Here is an 18,855-nt window from a genome sequence, read left to right on the forward strand (position 1 = left end):
AATAGGCTACAGTACACAGAAACATTTGTCAGACAATTGTGGAAGTCACCTCTGCTTCAGCAGTGACTTCCTCATTTACATGTTGAAGCTAGATGCAGGACTGCAGTTTCCTGGCTGGCTTGGGAAAAGGTGCTCTGAACAATGTGTGCGCCAGCCTGTTAGAATGCAGGAGCAGGAGAATGCCACTAGCTTCTTTCACTACCTTGTAAGGCCTGGGCAAGAGCTAACCAGTTGCAATCCATGTGCTCAAAGGAGTTCAGAGACTGTTCACTGCTGATGAGATGAGGCAGGTCTGTAGTCCTGCTGCACTGCAGTAATCCATCCCATGATGCAACATTCATGTTCTGCCTTCTGTGCTCTGGGTATTCAACTACACATCTGCACTGCCATGTACTTGGATAAATGGCTAAAAAGCCCCAACTCAGTAAAACACTTAAACATGAGCTTAATTTTAAGCATGTACTTAAGTCCATCCCTATTCAGCAAAGAACTTAAATATGCATTAAGTGCTTTGCTGAATTGGGAGCCAAGACCCAAAATTTGCCCTTCAGGATCCTAGAGCACAGAAAGATCCAGCAAGCTCTGAAGACTCTGAAGATTTACACTCTAAAGAGGGAACTAGCCCAACACTGCAGAAAGTAGAAATAAAAATTGTATTAAGATGATGTTTAGAAAAAAGTGAACGGTACAGCGTTTACGCATAGAAGTTTCTGGTCATCAGGGAATAACATACATATTATCAAGGGGTGTGAAGTTTGGTTTAAGATCGGTTGGCGTAAAGAATATACATAATCTGCAATATCCCCGATTGGGGGTAAATGGTTGACAGGTCAAAGTACAGACATTGAGATATGAGGGTATGATGTTCATATAATGGTTATGTTTGGGAGTGAAGTATAATGAGTGGATACGATGATGAGGATGGGTTGACCCTCATTTGGTGAGATTTAACATTCAGTGAGTTTATAGTTCCAGTTCATATGGTTCAGCGGACAAAGTCTCTTGGTCCCTTTCTCATAGTCAAAGAACGATGTCACTCCAGCTCATGCCTCCTGGTACTGTCCGTGGCCGGTGACGTATTCGATGTAAATGTCCCTGGACCATTGGATGGTGTCTGAGACCATGAGGCGCTGCATGAGCCGTGCATAGCGTTGACCAATCCTGCAGGTCCGCAGCATATGCTCATTGCAGGGGTCCCAGGCGCCCAGGGCTCCAACGATCAAGACATCCATCTGCACCTAGTAGCCCTTCATTCTCAGGGTGTTGGCCAGGGGGCATACTTTTTCAGCTTACAAGCTCGGGCTTCACGAAAGGCCGGGGTCCTGTTCTCAAAGGAGACCGTGACGTCGACAAGGATGATCTTTTTCTGGGCCTCGTTGGTGACGACGACGTCAGGTCGCAGCTGGGTGTTGGTGCCGGGGATGGCGCAGTTCATGGAGATCTCTCTCAGGTGGGTGCGATGGCTTTCACCAGGCAGTTCTGGATGGCATTATGGCGCTGCTGCCAGGCTCTGGAGTGGGGTTTGCAGCTGCACAGGACGTGGGGCAGGGTCTCGTTGGAGTAGCCACACTTTTTGCAACACTTTTCTCGGTTCCTGTGGCAGACGGCTCCGTTGAGAGGGATGCAGTTGAGCCGGGCACAGAGGATGAAGCGCCAGTCACTGAAAAGGGTGAAGGCGCCCCCTAATTCCTTCCCCTTCTTGGGTGCTTTCCATTTCCAGCCAACAGGTCTTACATTTTGACTGGATTGTCTCAGCCAGTTAACTCTCTTTCATTTTTAAGTCTGAGGCAAAGGATGGGGGAACAGAACAACTGTGGGAAAAGATATAAAGTAGAGTATTATCTCAGCATACTGGTGATAGGCCAAAACATCTCAATGTTCCTCATTGGCCTTAACTGTGACAAATGGGATACTGTGGGGAGCTCGCTGCAAGGATAAGTAGCTACAACATCACTCCTTGGCATCTTCCAGAGGAAAGAGTGGAACTACCATGTTGCGGCCACACTGTAACTCCTACATGTAAGTCAATGACTCATAATCAGTTATGTGAAAGGCTGTTGATAGTAGTGTTTAACATGGAACAAAACAAGAGAGAAACTCACTCATTTTGGTGGCTGTCATCATTTGTCTAGATATGTAGTGTTGTATCATCTTGTGGTGACAGGATGCAGCAAGAGGACGTGAGTGGGAACAAAACTGTATCTGAAACACATTTTTGTTCCAAGAAGATTAATCAAGCACCCCTATTTCTAGCAATTGCCACCATTTAAACTTAAGTAGGATAGAAAATTTGTAATAATGTAAAAATAGACAAGAACTGGAGGGCCAGAGGTTCTTTAGAAATACCCAATTAAATATCCTGCATATAAAAAGATTAAGGCCATTCTTGAGAGAGACTTTGTAATAATATAGTATGTGTCATTTACCTTTTATATATATTATATATATATATATACCAGTGTTAATATCCAGAGAGCCTTTTAGACATTACTTGTATACCTAAATTACTATACTCAACTCTTATATACCAGGATGAGATTGCCTTAGAAATACTTTATACAGAATTAGAAAGAATATGGATTCCATAATTCTGTCCATCTCTATAATGATTCATTACCATGGATCTCAGTATAGTATTTATTACACCTCTACCCCGATATAACGCTGTCCTCGGGAGCCAAAAAATCTTACCATGTTATAGGTGAAACTGCGTTATATCAAACTTACTTTGATCCACTGGAGCGTGCAGCCCTGCCCCCCGGAGCGCTGTTTTACCGCATTATATCCAAATTCGTGTTTTATCGGGTCGTGTTATCATAGAATCATAGAATATCAGGGTTGGAAGGGACCTCAGGAGGTCATCTAGTCCAACCCTCTGCTCAAAGCAGGACCAATTCCCAACTAAATTATCCCGGCCAGGGCTTTGTCAAGCCTGATCTTAAAAACCTCTAAGGAAGGAGTAGGGGTAGAGGTGTATATGGTATCTATGTCTGAAACCAGCTTGACCAAAAGGACACAGAAAATATATGTTGGCCCAGAGTTGTCCTCAGCACTGCCATTTCCAGTCCCTGTTGATGTCTGTGGTCTTGTAGAAAATTCTCTGATCTTGATAATATTTTCTCTAGATCTTTCAAGTGGAAATAGAACTAGCAGGTTACTGAAAGTAGCACTATCCAGTCCCTGACTGTGCAAAATAAACTGTTTGCTATGTATGTTTGAGTCAATTAAATTTGGTGTTTGAACTTCTGTGTTATCAGATGATTCAGACGAGAGCAGGGACCTTTGGAGGAGTGGGATACATCATTAAGAACTTAAGAAACTCTCCTAATGGAGGATGTTTACTCAGATACATCTGAGGGAAGGGAAAAGAATGGAGACCTTTTGAAAGGAGACAGAGGTATTATGAATTCTTTATATCTAAGGTATGTTTTCAACAAAACCACATGCAGAATTAATTGGAATGAACAAGATTTCTTTGCAATGGGTAAATCTTGCAAATAATAAGGACATTAAACCTGTTAGTAAAAGATAGCTAACTTCAGACCACTTGCTGCCAAGGTCTGAACTAAAGATGAGGGCAGGCTAAAGTCAGAAGTTTCCAAACTTTTTTATAATGTGGACTACATGTTAACAAAGAGAGAGCCTTGTGGATACCTCCACTCCCATTCATGGTCAAATAATGCTGTGTCAACTACAGCATTACAAGGAAAAGGAATATTAAGAAATTATTGTTGCCCCTTTTTCCAACACTGTTGGTGTATTCTGACACTAGCATCTGCCCTCTGCTGAGCACTAGCAGATGTCTGAGGCCTTGCAGGTCAACTTTCCAGTGGAGGAGAAATCAGCGACATAAAGTCAGGGTAGAGTCTAAGTGTAACTTTTTTATTTTCACATCAGTCCTGAAACAAAGGTGGCCAAACAGCATGCAGCCAATCCCTTCTTCCCAGAATCTCAGCCCAAAACCAATGTCTGGTTCCCAGAGAGCATTGCTACCTCAAGAATGGACTCTAACCAGTGACCAAGGCAGAAAACAAGCACCCCTGCTGCTTGCCCAGAACCCTCTCCTGCAGCCACTGCTTCCACACAAAACCTGCATAACAAAAACTAACAACACAGCATATCTTCCCAAGACCGAACATTTGCTGACATGAGAAGAAAAACTTGTGACTGTGTAAAACCATGCCACCTGCTGCAACAGCATTTATGAATTCTTAATTGTCTTTAAAACGAGTTTAATCACAGTGTCTGATTTTGCTTTTAAATTCATCTCCTCCTCTCTTCTATTCCATTCCTCTCTCCTCTGAATATTTCTTTTTTGTCTGGACCTCCTCTGCCCCGAACGTCACCTGCCAGCCATCTACTTCTCTTCTCCCCCTGCCTTGGACTGGTTAGCTGATTCTCTTTTCTTCTGGACACTTCTCTCCTATTCCTCTTGTTACCTTGTTTAAAGTTGATTATACAGGGCTACCAGCTGTATAAGCAGGTGGAAGCAACAAGGACAGCCAGCACCAAGTGCCCAGCTACCAATCATGGTCCACCACTAGTCCGCAGACCACACTTTAGGAACCAGAGAGATAAGTATGAACATACTAAGAAAGATCTATTGCCATATGCTGACTTCTTCAAATTACTATAAATCAGGGATCTCTTGATTACACAGAAAGATGCTAGCCATGGAAGGAGACTGACAAAGTATTTGACCATAACAGAGATATCTCTTCCTACAGCTTCATGATAACATTTCATTGCACTTTTTGTCTTTCAGTATCACTGTATTTTTATGCTACGGGGGCTGTACACACATTGCTTATTGTCATACATAAATACATTTAAAATGTGGTGTCAGCAGGCATTACTATAATTTTCAAACCAGAAGAAAATCCCTTGGGATTTGTATATATACATTCTGGAAACTTTGTGTATTTGGCCAATGGGACCTTATTCACAGGAACAGCAGTTTGCTTTTTACAGAGGCTTGCTGGTCAGGGAGGGAAAAAAATCAGGTTAGAATCTGTCAAACTCAATTTTCTTCTTAGTTTTACTGATTAATTTTATTTTTCAATATGGATTTTCCTCTCATCTTTTACCCACTGGCTGTACAGGCTTGGGAGTATACACATGCACAGTTTCAGCTAATTGTCAAACACATGATTGTTTGATCCTTAAATGGAAACTGAAATTCATGAACAAATGATAAATTAAGCAGAGGTTGCAGCTATTTCTGCTCTTTCACAGAACCCACAATGTTGGCTTTTACATCAAATTGATAATTTGGTAAATAAAGTCAGCAGTACTTTATTGTATTTACTCAGGTTGCCTGAGAAGATTTTCCTGCCTGAAAAAATAACTCTGTTGACATAGCTGTTATTTCTGCTGCTGGGTTGCTTCACTTCCCACACATTAACAGTCACAAGTAATACGTTATAGCAATGAAGCTGGCTGAGCTTCCTTCATTGTGCATGTGGACACAGCATTAAATAATGGCCCAGCTACCCAGAGATTACATTTAAAGGAGAATTCTGCTATTTACTTGCATGGAGACAAAAGCTCTGTGAAACAGAACCTTGAAAACAGTTTGTGGGGAAATGTAACTTAAAATGGGTGGTATGATTTGGCCCACAATTTTTAGTTTTTACTTTTGTATTAAGTATACATTCAAATTGTTAAGTAAAAAGAGAGAGTCCACACAAATCAGTAACTTCTTTAAATATTCCACTGAAAAAATAAAAGGTAAAGAACATATCAAACCAAATATACTTCTCTTTCTTATCTTAATAGCACCATAACTTTGTCTGTGTATATATATATACACACATTTGCATTGCTAATGTGCCCACTATTGTAGTGCCAAGGTGTTATCTACACATCCCTACAACCAGTTAGATTGAATTCATACAGTTTTAGAATATAAAAACTTGGGAACAGCAACAAACAAAACTTTTACAGTTCCCAGCAAAGAACAATTGTGAACCCAATGGGGCAGACGAGAGATTGACATGGAGAGACTCTTTCTATGCCAGTGATGAAAATATGAAGTAAGCAAAGAAATATATTTCTTTAAATTGTCAGAAATGCTGAAAGACTTTCCATTAAAGAGTGAAGGAGCATAATCGTTTGTGTATCTTGATTAAAAAGAAAACTTGTGCATAACTCTGTGGGCAAGGAAAGAGTGGTAGAAATAACAACAGGCTACAGCCTTTAGCAGCCTGCTCCCAGATCAGGAATAAACAGCATTAACAAATAGGGGATAAATCCTAAATGCATTATGAAGCACTATTCCAAGCAGATGCTTAATATAATGTATACCTCTGGCAGAGACCTGAGATTTCTATCCAAAATATTTCCTTAGTTCCGAAACTGTGGTCAATGGAATACTTTCTGGTGGTCCACAGAAAGCTGTTTGGACACATAGGCCCAGATCCTCTGAAGTATTTAGGCACCTTACTCCTAATTAAATCAACCTTTGAGGATCTGGGCCATAGTGATGGCTCTCTTTGTTTCTAATGTCTATATCACATTTAAAGAAGCTAAAGTTACATTAGGTATTTTCTTAATATTTCTTTTCCATTAAAGCAATATAGAAGCCACAGGGATATTATTTGATTGCAAATGGGAGGAGGGGTAGTCCACCCACCCACTCATGAATGCGAGGGAAATTGGTCATGAGATAATCTCTCTATTAAGATATAGTAGTCTGCACTATGAAAATGTTTGAGAACCCGTGCTTTATTTGCATCACGAGTGTTGTCAAAGTGTAACAGGGACCAAAGTGCCTCATATATCTCTGTCATATCTCCTTGAAGGGTTATGCACTGTTTCTCCTCATCACTTTTTAATGGAAAATCTTTTATCATTTCTGGAAATTTGACAAAATACTTGTCTCACACTTTGGGACATTGGAGTAGAAAGTGTCTCTCCATCTCAATCTCTTCTGTCACATTGGTTGCACATTGGTTACTCTCTGAGTTTGCACTGTATCCTGTGTCTCTCGATTTCTAACATTAGTTTATAGTCACCCACTTTGTATTTGAAGAGAGACTGCTAGCGTGATGGTTCTGTATAGAGATCTGTAGCCATCTGTCTTTTTATTTTTGATTTGTTCTTCCCAGACATTAGCATATTTGGTTTTTATTTTTTAATTTTTTGAGCTAATTATTTTACCATCACTCAATTTCAAGTGGGATTGTCTGTTAATCTGGAGGAATAGTGTGTTAATGCCTTGGAATGCTATAGTTGAGTGGATTATTGTGCGGGGGTAGTCTGCCCTTAAAGGCAGAAGGGCCTAGTTGTTAACCCACCGTGACATTTGGTATGGCCTTTTAAGGATTTGAAATGTCCAATAGAAACAGATGAAGACCTAAAGGGGGATAGACATAGAGAGGAAGAGGTCGTAGGAAGGACTAGTGGTTAGAAGAAATACAGGGACCAGGAGCCTGGCAGAGTAAGTGAGGCTAGGCCCACCTCTTCCCTCAACTAACTGGGTATAACTATGGGAAGAGGAGCAGCATAAAGGCTGCCTCCTGCCTCAGAATAGGGTAGGACTAGGGGATCGGCTGGGCTAGGGCTGGATGGGAAGGCTGTACTAGCTGAGCTATACTTTGAGGGGAGATGGAAGATATAATGAAGAATACTGAAACCAGTCTAGAAAATTATGAAGGAGATAGCAGACAGGAAGACAGGTCCAGGGCCGGCTCCAGCGTTTTTGCTGCCCCAAGCGAAAAAAAAAGAAAAGAAAAGCCGTGATCAGCTCTACCACCGCCGCTTCATTCTTCAGCAGCAATTTGGCGGTGGGTCCTTCCCTCTGAGAGGAACTGAGGGACTCACCGCCGAATTGCTGCTGAAGATCTGGACATGCTGCCCCTTCCCGTTGGCCGCCCCAGGCATCTGCTTGCTGCGCTGGTGCCTGGAGCTGGCCCTGGACAGGTCACAGGTTAGGAAAAAGAAAAGGGTAGACATGCCAGAGCTAGAAGAAGCAACAGCAGGCAGAAGGACAGGAAAGAGAAAAGAGAATAATCTGTTATAATAATGAAATCACTAGTCAAGGATGTGAAGATAGGGGATATAAGCCCTCTGAAAGTGGCAAAGTGGATTTAAAAAGTGCTGGAGACAGAAAAAGAGCTAGAAAACTGCCAAGAGGAGGCCTATTAATCAAATGCAAAAGCAAGGAACAAGTGGGGAAACTATTAAAGATTAAAATGCTAGGAAAACTGAAAGTGAGCTGCCAACTGCCTAAGTATCTGACAGAGACAAGAGAAGTTGTATATCTATCAAAATGACTGAAGAGGAAGTAAAACAAGGCATAGGGGATGATAAGGTACTATGTGTTGAGTGGCTAGGAGGGGAAAGAAAGCCATCCACGCTATGCTAGTTGCATTTAAAGGAGAAACCTTCCCGGATAGGATATCAGATTTTTCAGACAAATCCATACATCTCACCCCCGGTCAGGTGCTACTGATGCCAAAGGTTTGAACATATGGCAAATGTATGAAAAGGGAAAATTAGATGCAGTAAATGTGGAGGGGAGCACTCCTATAACAATTGTGTGGAAAAGTCAGAATTAAAGCTTAACAACTTGAAGGAAAGTGCAGTGCAGCATATGGAGTCTGCACAACCGCAAAGCAAATGAGAGACATAGAAACAACGAAAGTTAAAATTTTCATACGCATACGTTACTGGAAGACAATCTAAGACCGGAAGAGGAAAGGAAACTCAGTAAGGAGAAAGAGATAAACACACAACAGAATAAATCAAACGATATAATGAGTGATACAGGGAAAACAGAAGATGTATTATGTATAGCCAAAGATCAAAGTACAGTAATAAATTGCACATCACAGACAGGGAAAAAATATAGCAAATTAAAATTATAGTTAAAGCAGCAGAAAAGTACCTACATGTTAGCAACTTATCAGTAGAATGACTCCATGCTTTTTAAGTGAAGGAAATACTGAAGGATAAATAGAATGGTATGGTACTATTTACTGCTGAAATGCTCAGAGCCTAATAGCACATGGACAGGAACTAAAGAAAAATATCCTTGATAAGGCTACTAAACCTGGTATCATTTGCATACAAGAAACAGGGTTAATAGGAAAACTAAATTTCAGAATCCTGGGATATGGCATCTATAGGCAAAACAGAGAAGTGGAAAGGTGATGAGTATATACATTCATTAAGGAAAACCTAAATTATCTTGAAATTGAGGTTAAGAAACTAAATATAAAGTATAATACTATCGAGATCCCAATGCAAAATAAATCTGCATCTTTGAGAAAACCAGGAATTAAAGATTTGACAGAGATAGCTGAAGATGCAACAGGTCCATATATTATATGTGGAGATCTAAACTGCCATAACATATTGTGGGGACGTGTTAAAAATGATAAGAGCAGCAAATGTCTAGAACAATTCATTGATGAAAATAATTAATTCACCGAGTGATGGTACACCCACTAAGTTTAATGCAGCTAATGGAAATCTCTCCCGTCTAGACCTGGGAATTGTGTCCCCAGTGCAGCTGGAAAGTCAACAAAGAGGAAGGAATGGGAAGTGATCACTTTCCTGTACTTATAGTATATCACAGTAAAGGCAATGTTGAGGATGGAGGAAGGCCCCCTACTTGGAATATTAAAAAAAAGCAAACTGTTTAAAAACAAAGTTGTGAAAATATTAATGAACAATGTATAAGTGATGACACTACAGAGTCTGGTAGCCATAAGGGAATCATGGGATGGCTGCAAAGTTACCTATACCTAAGATATCAAGTCAACCTAAAAAGGTAGAAACAATGTACCATGAGGGAATGAGGAGTGTAAAAAGCAATTAAAGAAAGGAACAAGGTATATAAGAAAGTGAAAAATACAATGAATTATGTGGACTTAATGAAATATAAAAGAAACAAGGCAAGTGCACAAAGGTTATTAAAAAGGGGGAAAAAAGAAAACTGGAGACAGTTCTGTGAGAAAAATGCCACCCACCTGCCTCAACAGCTGGGGGAACTTGATGGGGCCAGAGGTGAAAGGGAGACAGTCCCAGCAGCAAGAGATGGAGACACTCGCAAAAGACAGTAGGTAACTCCTTCTCCCAGGAGTCTCTGGGACCCATTGGCTAGCTGAGGGAGAAGGGTGCTGATTGGCCAGCATTCCCCAGCTCTGAGAATTTAATCTGGTACAGGGGCCATGTGGAGCCTCTTTCATCTCCATTCCAGCAGCCCCACCTGATCTAGGAATGAGAATCCGGCCACAGAGATGCTGCAGGTCTAGCAAATCACCTGTTTGGGGGGCCAGAAAGCATTTTTCTCTCCCATGGGCCTATTGGCAGAAGACCAGGGAGTTTTTTGCTTTCCTTATAGAACTTTCCTCCCCAGTAAGTTAAGTAGGGATGTGCTTAGTACCTACTTGAGATATTGGTGTTGAGCTGTTTATTTGTTGCAACTTGCAGCCAGTTTCCCATATGATTAAAAGAATACAATGAATGTTCCCAGAGGTAAAAGACCTGGGATTATGGTGGTGTCCCTTGGGCTTTTGGGATAGGGTGATACCTTTTGGCCTTTGCAAGCCATGGTCAGATCTTGTGGCCCTCGTGGGCCAAGGTCCTCACCTTTCTGCACCCTCTGTCCCACACTGTGTGTGTGTGTGAGGGGAGGGTGCTAGGACCAGGGCCGGCTCCAGCTTTTTTGCTGCCCCAAGCTGCAAAGAGAAAAAAAAAGAAAAAGAAAAAAAAGCTGCCATCGGCACCACTTCAGTGGCTGCTCTACCATGCCACTTCATTCTTTGGTGGCAATTCCGCGGCCGGTCCTTCCCTCCAAGAGGGACTGAGGGACTTGCTGCCGAATTGCCGCCGAAGATTCAGACGTGCCGCCCCAAGCACCTGCTTCCTGTGCTGGTGCCTGGAGCTGGCCCTGGCTAGGACTCACAGAAAGCTGAGTTCTGGTGGGGTATGCTGGGGAAAGCCTATCCCGAGTTATGGATTATATGGTAAGGAGTCCTGCAACCCCTGCATTTGAACAAATGAAATGCCTGCTACAGGAGAGTATCTGTGATGGTCAGGTAGTGCCCCTCTCCTGTGTTAAAGTTTAATAAAAGCTGCAGCTTGCCACTTAATTCTATGCATGTGTCTGTCATCATTTTGCCACTGTGCTCACATCAATAAAAACGATTCTAAAACATCAGAGGTATATAGGCAGATTACGACAATGAATGGAATACCAAGTCAGAGCAATTCTATAACAGGCCTCATTGTAGAAGGCTAAGAGATAAAAAGCTCTAATGAAGAAAAAGTGGAAGTCCTAGGCAGAAATATTCCACAACATTATTTGTGCTGAAAATCAGATTATACAAATCCACGTGAGAGGAAAAAAAATAATTAAAGAGCCTCATGAGCACACGAGGAGGAGTCAGGAAAATGAGGACGCAATATTAAATGAGAAAACTTCAAAGAGCTGTAGCTAAAAGCAAAAACTCTGCATGAGGCAAGGATGGCATATGCAATGAAATGCTAAAACATCTGAATGAAGTGAATTTGAAAATACTGCAAAAACTGTACAACAATATATGGGGGAAAGGGTGAGCTACCAGCGGAGTGGAAACATGTTTGTAGTTGCAGTGTGGAAACCAAGTAAACTGCAAACAAGACTTGATGCCTACAGGCCAATTGCCGTTACATCATGTATGGATAAAGCCCTGGAGAGAATGGTGTCTGAAAGATTAACAATATATTTACAGAGAAATGGATTTATAGACAATGTGCAAATTGGGTTCAGGAGGGGAACAAGTACAGTTGATCATATAGTAAGATTAGAAACAGAAGCACAAAATGTTTGAGAAATAATGAATACAAGATGGTAGCTTTCCTGGATATGGAAGCAACATATAATACATTATGGAGAGAGGGCTTATTGCATAAAATAGCACTCCTGGGCATAAACAAAAGAATATGTAAGTGGATAAAGGATTTCTTTAAGTAAAAGAACTATGCAGATTAGAGTGGAGAAAGCTTCTCTGGCATATATACAATCACAAATGGCATTCCACAGGGGAGTGTCATCACCCCTACCCTATTCAACATAATGATAAACAATCTCCCAGACAGGATGAGTGCAGGAACAAGCATTCCCTTGTTTGTAGATTTCTGCACCATATGGGTACAAACAAAAATAGCTGAGAAGCAAATAAATTCAATACTTAGGGAAAGTGTGGAACAGAGCAATGTGGGGCTTTAAATGTTCAATTTGCAAAACTAAAGCAATGATACTCACTAAAAAAGAATATTAAAAAAGATTGTAAGCTGTCTCTATAAGGACAGAAAATAGGTGTAGTTAAAACTATGAATTCCTGGGTGTGCCATTTAATAGCAAGCTAACATGGAAATATTACATTGAAAATATTGTTGATAAATGTGCTGGTAAAGTCACAGGTCTAGAACCCAGAGTTGTACAGCTACTAGGTATTTGACAGCACCAGTCTGCCACTTAGCAGTTGTAAATATATTTGTTTCCACTTCCTGTGACCCACTCTGGACACAGACCCTGGGATAGTCTACCTCAAAGGTTTGACAGACAGCAGCCCTATGGAACCTGATTGGCTCCCCACACTATATAAACCCAATGGGCATTCTAGGAAGTGTCCAGGTAATAATGTGGATCTTCTGTAGCTGCTTCTTGCTCTTGAATTCTTGGCTTGATTTGGACTTTGCCTTCCAACTCAGACCCTGTAACCTCAGTTGGACTGTGACCCATGGTATTGACCCTGGCCAGAATCTAGGGTTGCCAACTCTCTGCAGAAAATGGAACACCCTTGCCCTGCCCTGAGGCCCCGCCCCTGCCCCACCCATTCTCCAAGGCCCTGCCCCTGCTCGCTCCATCTCCCCTCTCTCCCTCGCTCTCCCCAACCCTCACTCACTCGTTCATTTTCACCGGTCTGGGGAAAGGGGGTTGAGGTGCAGAAGGCGCTGCAGGCTGGGACAGGGGTTAGGGTGCAGGAAGGTGTATGGGGTGCAGGCTCTGGGAGGAAGTTTTGGTGCAGGAGGGGGCTTAGGAGGTTGGGGTGGTTCTGGGAGGGAGTTAGGGTGATGGAGGGGGGTCAGGACTGGATCAGGGAGTTGGGATGCAGGAGGGAGTATGGGGTGTGGGCTCTGGGGAGCACTTACCTTAGGCGGCTCCCGGAAGCAGCCGGCATGTCCCTGCGGCCCCTAGGCGGAGGTGCATCCAGACAGCTCTACACGCTGCCCACACTTGCAGGCCCCACCCTCGCAGCTCCCATTGGCTGGGAACCAAGGCCAATGGGAGCTGTGGAGCCGGTGCTCGAGGCCTTTGTAGCAGTTTAAAGTTCAGACCTAAGCGCCAAATTTTGTCAAAATGTTTTGAAAAATCTATAAGGCAGGCCACTATTTTTCATTGGCAAGTACCTTGGATTTGTTTACTGCTGTGTTTTAGAGTTTAAATAATTATATTATCTGGCCATATGATTTCTTCAGCTTGAGTTTATGGGATTTCCTTCAGTTTTTATGTTTACATTGGTTTGCCTAACAGAGTTTGGTACACTATATTCTGAGTGGTTTTATGAGAATGTCAGTTTGCTTTTAGCTTTTCAAGTTGGATTTCCTCTGGGGTTTTGTTTGTTTGTTTTTGTTTTTGTTTTTTCGAAGTTTCTATCCAGATTTTACTATTCTGGATCCTAGATTTTGTTTATATTTATTGGGTTTGAAATTTTTTTGTATATAATTTATTATTGGATATAATTTTGTTTCTAGGTTTGTCTGGTATTTGTTTCTATCGATTTTTTTGGTTTGTGTCAAGTTTCTTATTCAGATAATTCATATAATTGATTTGAAATTTCTCAGTGTTTCATGCTGAACATTGCATAGATTTTCTGTGTATTTTTGACTGGGTGAGTCCTTTACTTTGCTGAGTTTTTTTGACAGTCCTAGTCAAAGAACTTTTCTTGTTTTCTCCCTCTTTCTGAGCAACAGTTCTGGATCTGGTTCTGAGGGTGGGACTGCTTTGTGATACTGTTCAGGGGTTTGTAGGTTTTTTGTTTATTTTTTTAGAAGCAAGATTGATGTCCATGTCTGTGCAGGGATGTATCTGTCTGGAGTTCCAGGGATGGCATTGTCAGCGTCCCTTCATAATTCTCCTGTGTTCCTATAAAAGCTTCTTTGGGGGTCTATGCAGGTTGGTTGGCGCTGGAGAGGTTGGCAGCACTGGCAGAGTCTGTCGGAGAAGGAACTTCTTTGAAGCTGATCCCTGTCCGCTTTACCCTGGGGGGGGTGAGGTGCCCCTTCCCTGTGGCCCGGGGCAAAGCATTAGGCTGGTGCCTTGCTCGGTAGAAGGCGCGGACGCTGGGCCGCTTCCTTCCCCTGCTCTGTGCGAGGGCGGGCCCCAGCCCCTGGAGGCCCGTCGCCTTGTGCAGGGGGCGGGTGCTGTGTGCTCGGGGCGGTGTCCTCGCAGGCCAGTTCCTGGTTGAGCGGCGGAGCAGGCGGCGGCATGCTGAGGCGGCCGGGGCACGGGCTGGGCTCAGCGCGGCTCCCGCTACTCCTGTGCTGGCTGCGCCTCTGCCTGGCCGGCAGCGCGGCGGCCCCACACCTGGTGGTGGTGCTGGCGGATGACCTGGGCTGGCACGACGTGGGCTGGCACGACTCCCTCATCCGCACCCCGCAACTGGATGCGCTGGGGGCGGGCGGGGTGCGGCTGGAGCGCTACTACACGCAGCCCCTGTGCACCCCGTCCCGCAGCCAGTTGCTCACCGGCAGGTACCAGGTAGGGCAGCAAACCCGGTCCCAGCGCCGCCTGGGCAGCCCCCAAGCCTAGCGGGGGCTCCGGGGGTGGGCAGGGACTCCCTGGAGTTGGCGGCGTGTGGCACTGGCTTGTCCTTCAGCTACCTTGGCGGGAGGGCCCCGCATTGGGGCGCAAGCAAGGGCGGGGGCCGGGCGTAGGCGCCTCTCCCGACCCCTCTAAGACCTGCAAGTCTGTCAAAGTTGTTACCGAGGGCCGTGGTGCTGCTGCCCCCTGGCTGGCAGCGTCAGGTGCCTTCCCCCGCCCCAACCAAGGGTGACCCTCTGAAAAGCTCCTAAGCCCCATTGATTGTAGGGCTACCTTGTTAAAGGTAGTTAGGCAGCTGTAGGTTACCATAGTAGGTTCCCATGTAAAGTACATTCCCCAAGCAAAAAAATTCTGTAATGTAAAAGCTCTGAGCTCTTCAGATTGCATATAAACTTGAGTACATTTTCTGATACCTTCTTACAGTAGGACTGAAAGAATTGTTTTGTCAGAATTACTTGTCCTGTCAAATATCTAATCTGGTTAGGTTATTGTTTTATATACAGTGCTCATCACTGTAGAAGTTAAGTGCCTTTGAAACTTTAAAAGAAAAACAAAGATCCAATAGTGCAAATATTTGATTTAGTGATGTGATCCCTACTGACATTTCCAGAATGGTGACATTTGTGTGCTGTTTGTTTTCCATTTTGTAAGTCACCTGGAGAGAGGGATATATGTGTTTATAGTCTAGGTAACTAATGTATGTTAAACAGTCATCTGCACACTGGTTAATTCACTGTTGGCTTAGCTATGTTAGAAAAATGGACTAATGGTAGTGAACACACTCCATTTAGCTTTGACCTTTTTTCTAATGTGGATGTTACAACACATTTTACTTCAACTGAATAGGTCAAAGTATACCCTATACACCTGAATTTTGGTAAAAGATGTATCATGTCTGTATAAGGAAAAAGGTCAAAACTAGCTAATACTCCCTGACCTATCCCTGAGCTGTTATTGTAACAAAAACCAAACTACAACACTCTCTTTCCACCCGGATCCATCACATTGTCCTACCAGGGAATTTGAATATGTGATGGTGTGGAGCAGGCAGGGAGAGGAACAGAGAGAAGACAGGTTTGAGAGGAGCAGAGGCAATCCCATGGTTCTTTAGTCATCCCTGGCCTGGACTCGGGATTTATGTAAACCTCTACCTTCCGAAGCACTGGGAGCTTGGCTGGGCATAGGTAATGTGCCATTGGCTGCCCCAGCCTATCATGCACACAAACCTCCTTTGTAACTGGACATGCTATCCTAACAAGGGGTATATATTGCATAGAGAGACTGATCTCTGACTTCCTTCCCCCTATCTCCCAACTAGGAGTCAAGCCACACATCGCTTTGTGCCTCATTTTCACCCCTTAATGTAAATATTTTGGAAGTGCTTGTGACTTTGTACAGACTTGCAAAGGAGGGATGCTGTCTCATGGTGTTCTCTTCCTTCTGTGTGGCTCCTGGCCATTCTTTGTGGGATTTTTTTGTGACTTTTGACTCCTCTGCATTGCACAGTGGCAGAGAGCATTTACCTTAAATGCACGAATAACTTTAATTTTAAAACCAAGGTATTTGTTACATCAGCTATTGAAAAAATAAAATAAAAATTGTACCAACACAAAAATGACTTTAGAACCAAGCCATAAACAGTGATAACATTCTCTTGTCTAGGTATCTTTGTAGAAGCCAAGTCACACAGATTGATTTACCCTTCTATAAAATATCAGAAATCCACTTCTCTATCTGTGCACTAGACACATGACAAATTGAAAAATAAATAGGAAAGTGTTCTTTAATGCAGGACTAGACTTTATATTCAGGTCATAAGAAGTACTCTACATTTGAAAGTCTTCTTCCTCCCTCTTTCCCTGACTCTTCAGATTTAGAGGACCAGTTCATAGCTAGACTCAGATATAAAGCCACATTTTGATTACTCAAAGTCACCTAAATCGGAGTGTGTGTGTGTGTGTGTGGGGGGGGGGGAACTTCCATGGAGCCTTGCATCATACATCTGATTTACAGAAACATGGGCATAGCCATGTGGGATTAGAGCAGTGGTCCATCTAGTCCAGTAGTCTCCAACCTTTTTACAAACAAGATCACTTGTTGAATTTACGATCAACACAGAATCTACCCTGTCCCTTCCCTGAGGCCCCGCCCTGCTCACTCTATTTCTCCCTCCCTGTTGCTTGTTCTCCTCCACCCTCGTTCACTTTCACCAGGCTGGGACAGGGGGTTGGGGTGCAGGAGGGAGTGTAGGCTCTGGGCTGAGGCCGAGGGGTTTGAAGTGTTGGAGGGGGCTCTGAGCTGAGCTGGGGGCAGGGGATTGGGGTGCAGGAGTGAGGGGTGCAAGCTCTGGGAGGGAGTTTGGGTGCAGGGGTCATATGGTCACACTGCACCTAATCTCATAGAATCCACTGGACATTTCATGAGTTTTACTTTTTATTATTGTCATTTGTAGTTTATAGATCCAAAATCCTTCAGGGATTGTCACAAATCTGTGTAACATTCTCAACTGTGGGGTGTGCATTGGCTGACCCTGGGTCAGGGAGTTGGGGTGCAGGAATGAGGGGTGCAAGCTCAGGGAGGGAGTTTGGGTGAAGAAGATGGCTCCAGGCTGGGGCAGAGTGTTGGGGTGCAGGAGAAGCTGAGGGGTGTGGACTCTGGGAGGGAGTTTGAATATCCCTTTGCCCAATGGTTAGGGCACTCCCCTGAGGGTGTGAGATCCCTCTTCAAATACTCTTTCCCTCCGGTGAAGCGGGGACTCGGATCATGGGTCTCCCTCACCTTTGGGCTGAAAGCTTGAGGGAGGTAGTTTTCCTCTCCCCCCAGATGTTTTTGTGCAAGTTTGAAGAAGGGGCCCAATCCAATAGGCAAACTTGGAGCACGCTTACCAGATTGAGTCCCTCAGGTGAGTTAGAAGGAGGAACGCTTATCGAATTTCCCTCAGTTCATGCATTGCACTGAGATACAGGTGTCTGGACTCTTAGGGCTTGTTACACAGCAAAATTAGGTCAACTTAAGTTAGGTCAGCCTCCAGCCACTGCAGTAATTCAATCAGCTGTTGGTGTCCTCACCAAGAGAGCTTGCACTGACTGAAGTGGGCATTGTGGGGCATTGATCATAGAATCATAGAATCTCAGGGTTGGAAGGGACCTCAGGAGGTCATCTAGTCCAACCCACTGCTCAAAGCAGGACCAAACCCAACTAAATCATCCCAGCCAGGGGTTTGTCAAGCCTGACCAAGTGTGGCTCACAGCTGGTGCCTTACAGTTCTGTTTGTAATTACAGATAGTTTAAACCAATTTAACCAATTAAGGCTCATTGGTTTTGGGGGGTTTTATTATAAAATTTTGGACTAACGGGTATGAAGTTACCAGAGGATGACAAGAGTTCAGGAAGTTATATAGAGGCTTAGAAGTCTGGGAAAAACAAGATAAGCATGAGGTGCTCCATATAAGATTTTATTTTTATGCTCTGGGCCTGCAAGTGTACGAGGTGAGGGCCTTATCATTTTCATGCATGTATTGGAGTAAGGAAGAGCTGACACCTGTATTTATTTATCTGAAGTTTGGACAAAAGTATAATGTCTTTAGGCACAAACATCCTAGTGACCAAAAGTTGCTTATTTAGATCTTCAGTTTCTTACATGAATATTGTTGGTGGTGTATTCAGTCCAGTTCCTCGTGAATAGGAGAGCATGTCATGAAGGACACCACTAAAATTAGAGCCTCTATAGTAGTCCAAATGGAGAGGTTAACAATTGAACCAGCATGGGGAAGAAATGTCTCACCATGGAATCACGGTCCCAAATGTATGCAGTGGTGTAGCCATTTTGGTCCCATGATATTACAGAGCCAAAGTGGGTGAGGTAATATCTTTTATTGGACCAACTTCAGTTGGTGAGAGACAAGCTTTCAAGCTTACACAGAGTTTTTTCTTCAGTTCTGAGAAATGTTTCAATATTGTAATGATGAAGTTAAGAGAAGGAAGAACTATAGAACTCTACTAGCTACAGGATCGAATTGATTTAAAAAATAAAGAGA

General features: G+C 43.3%; 1 protein-coding gene across 1 annotated transcript in view; it reads left to right on the forward strand.

Moving 5' to 3' along the window:
* Positions 1–14,462: 14,462 nt before the first annotated feature.
* ARSB (arylsulfatase B) overlaps positions 14,463–18,855 on the forward strand; it is a 94,094-nt gene continuing 89,701 nt past the window's right edge. The window contains exon 1 of the mRNA XM_045021811.1: positions 14,463–14,755. Within this exon, the coding sequence (XP_044877746.1) occupies positions 14,483–14,755 (273 nt within the window). The 5' untranslated portion in view covers positions 14,463–14,482. The remainder of the gene's footprint in view (positions 14,756–18,855) is intronic.

The sequence above is a fragment of the Mauremys mutica genome, chromosome 6 (assembly GCF_020497125.1).
Source record: "Mauremys mutica isolate MM-2020 ecotype Southern chromosome 6, ASM2049712v1, whole genome shotgun sequence".
Classification (NCBI taxonomy): domain Eukaryota; kingdom Metazoa; phylum Chordata; order Testudines; family Geoemydidae; genus Mauremys; species Mauremys mutica.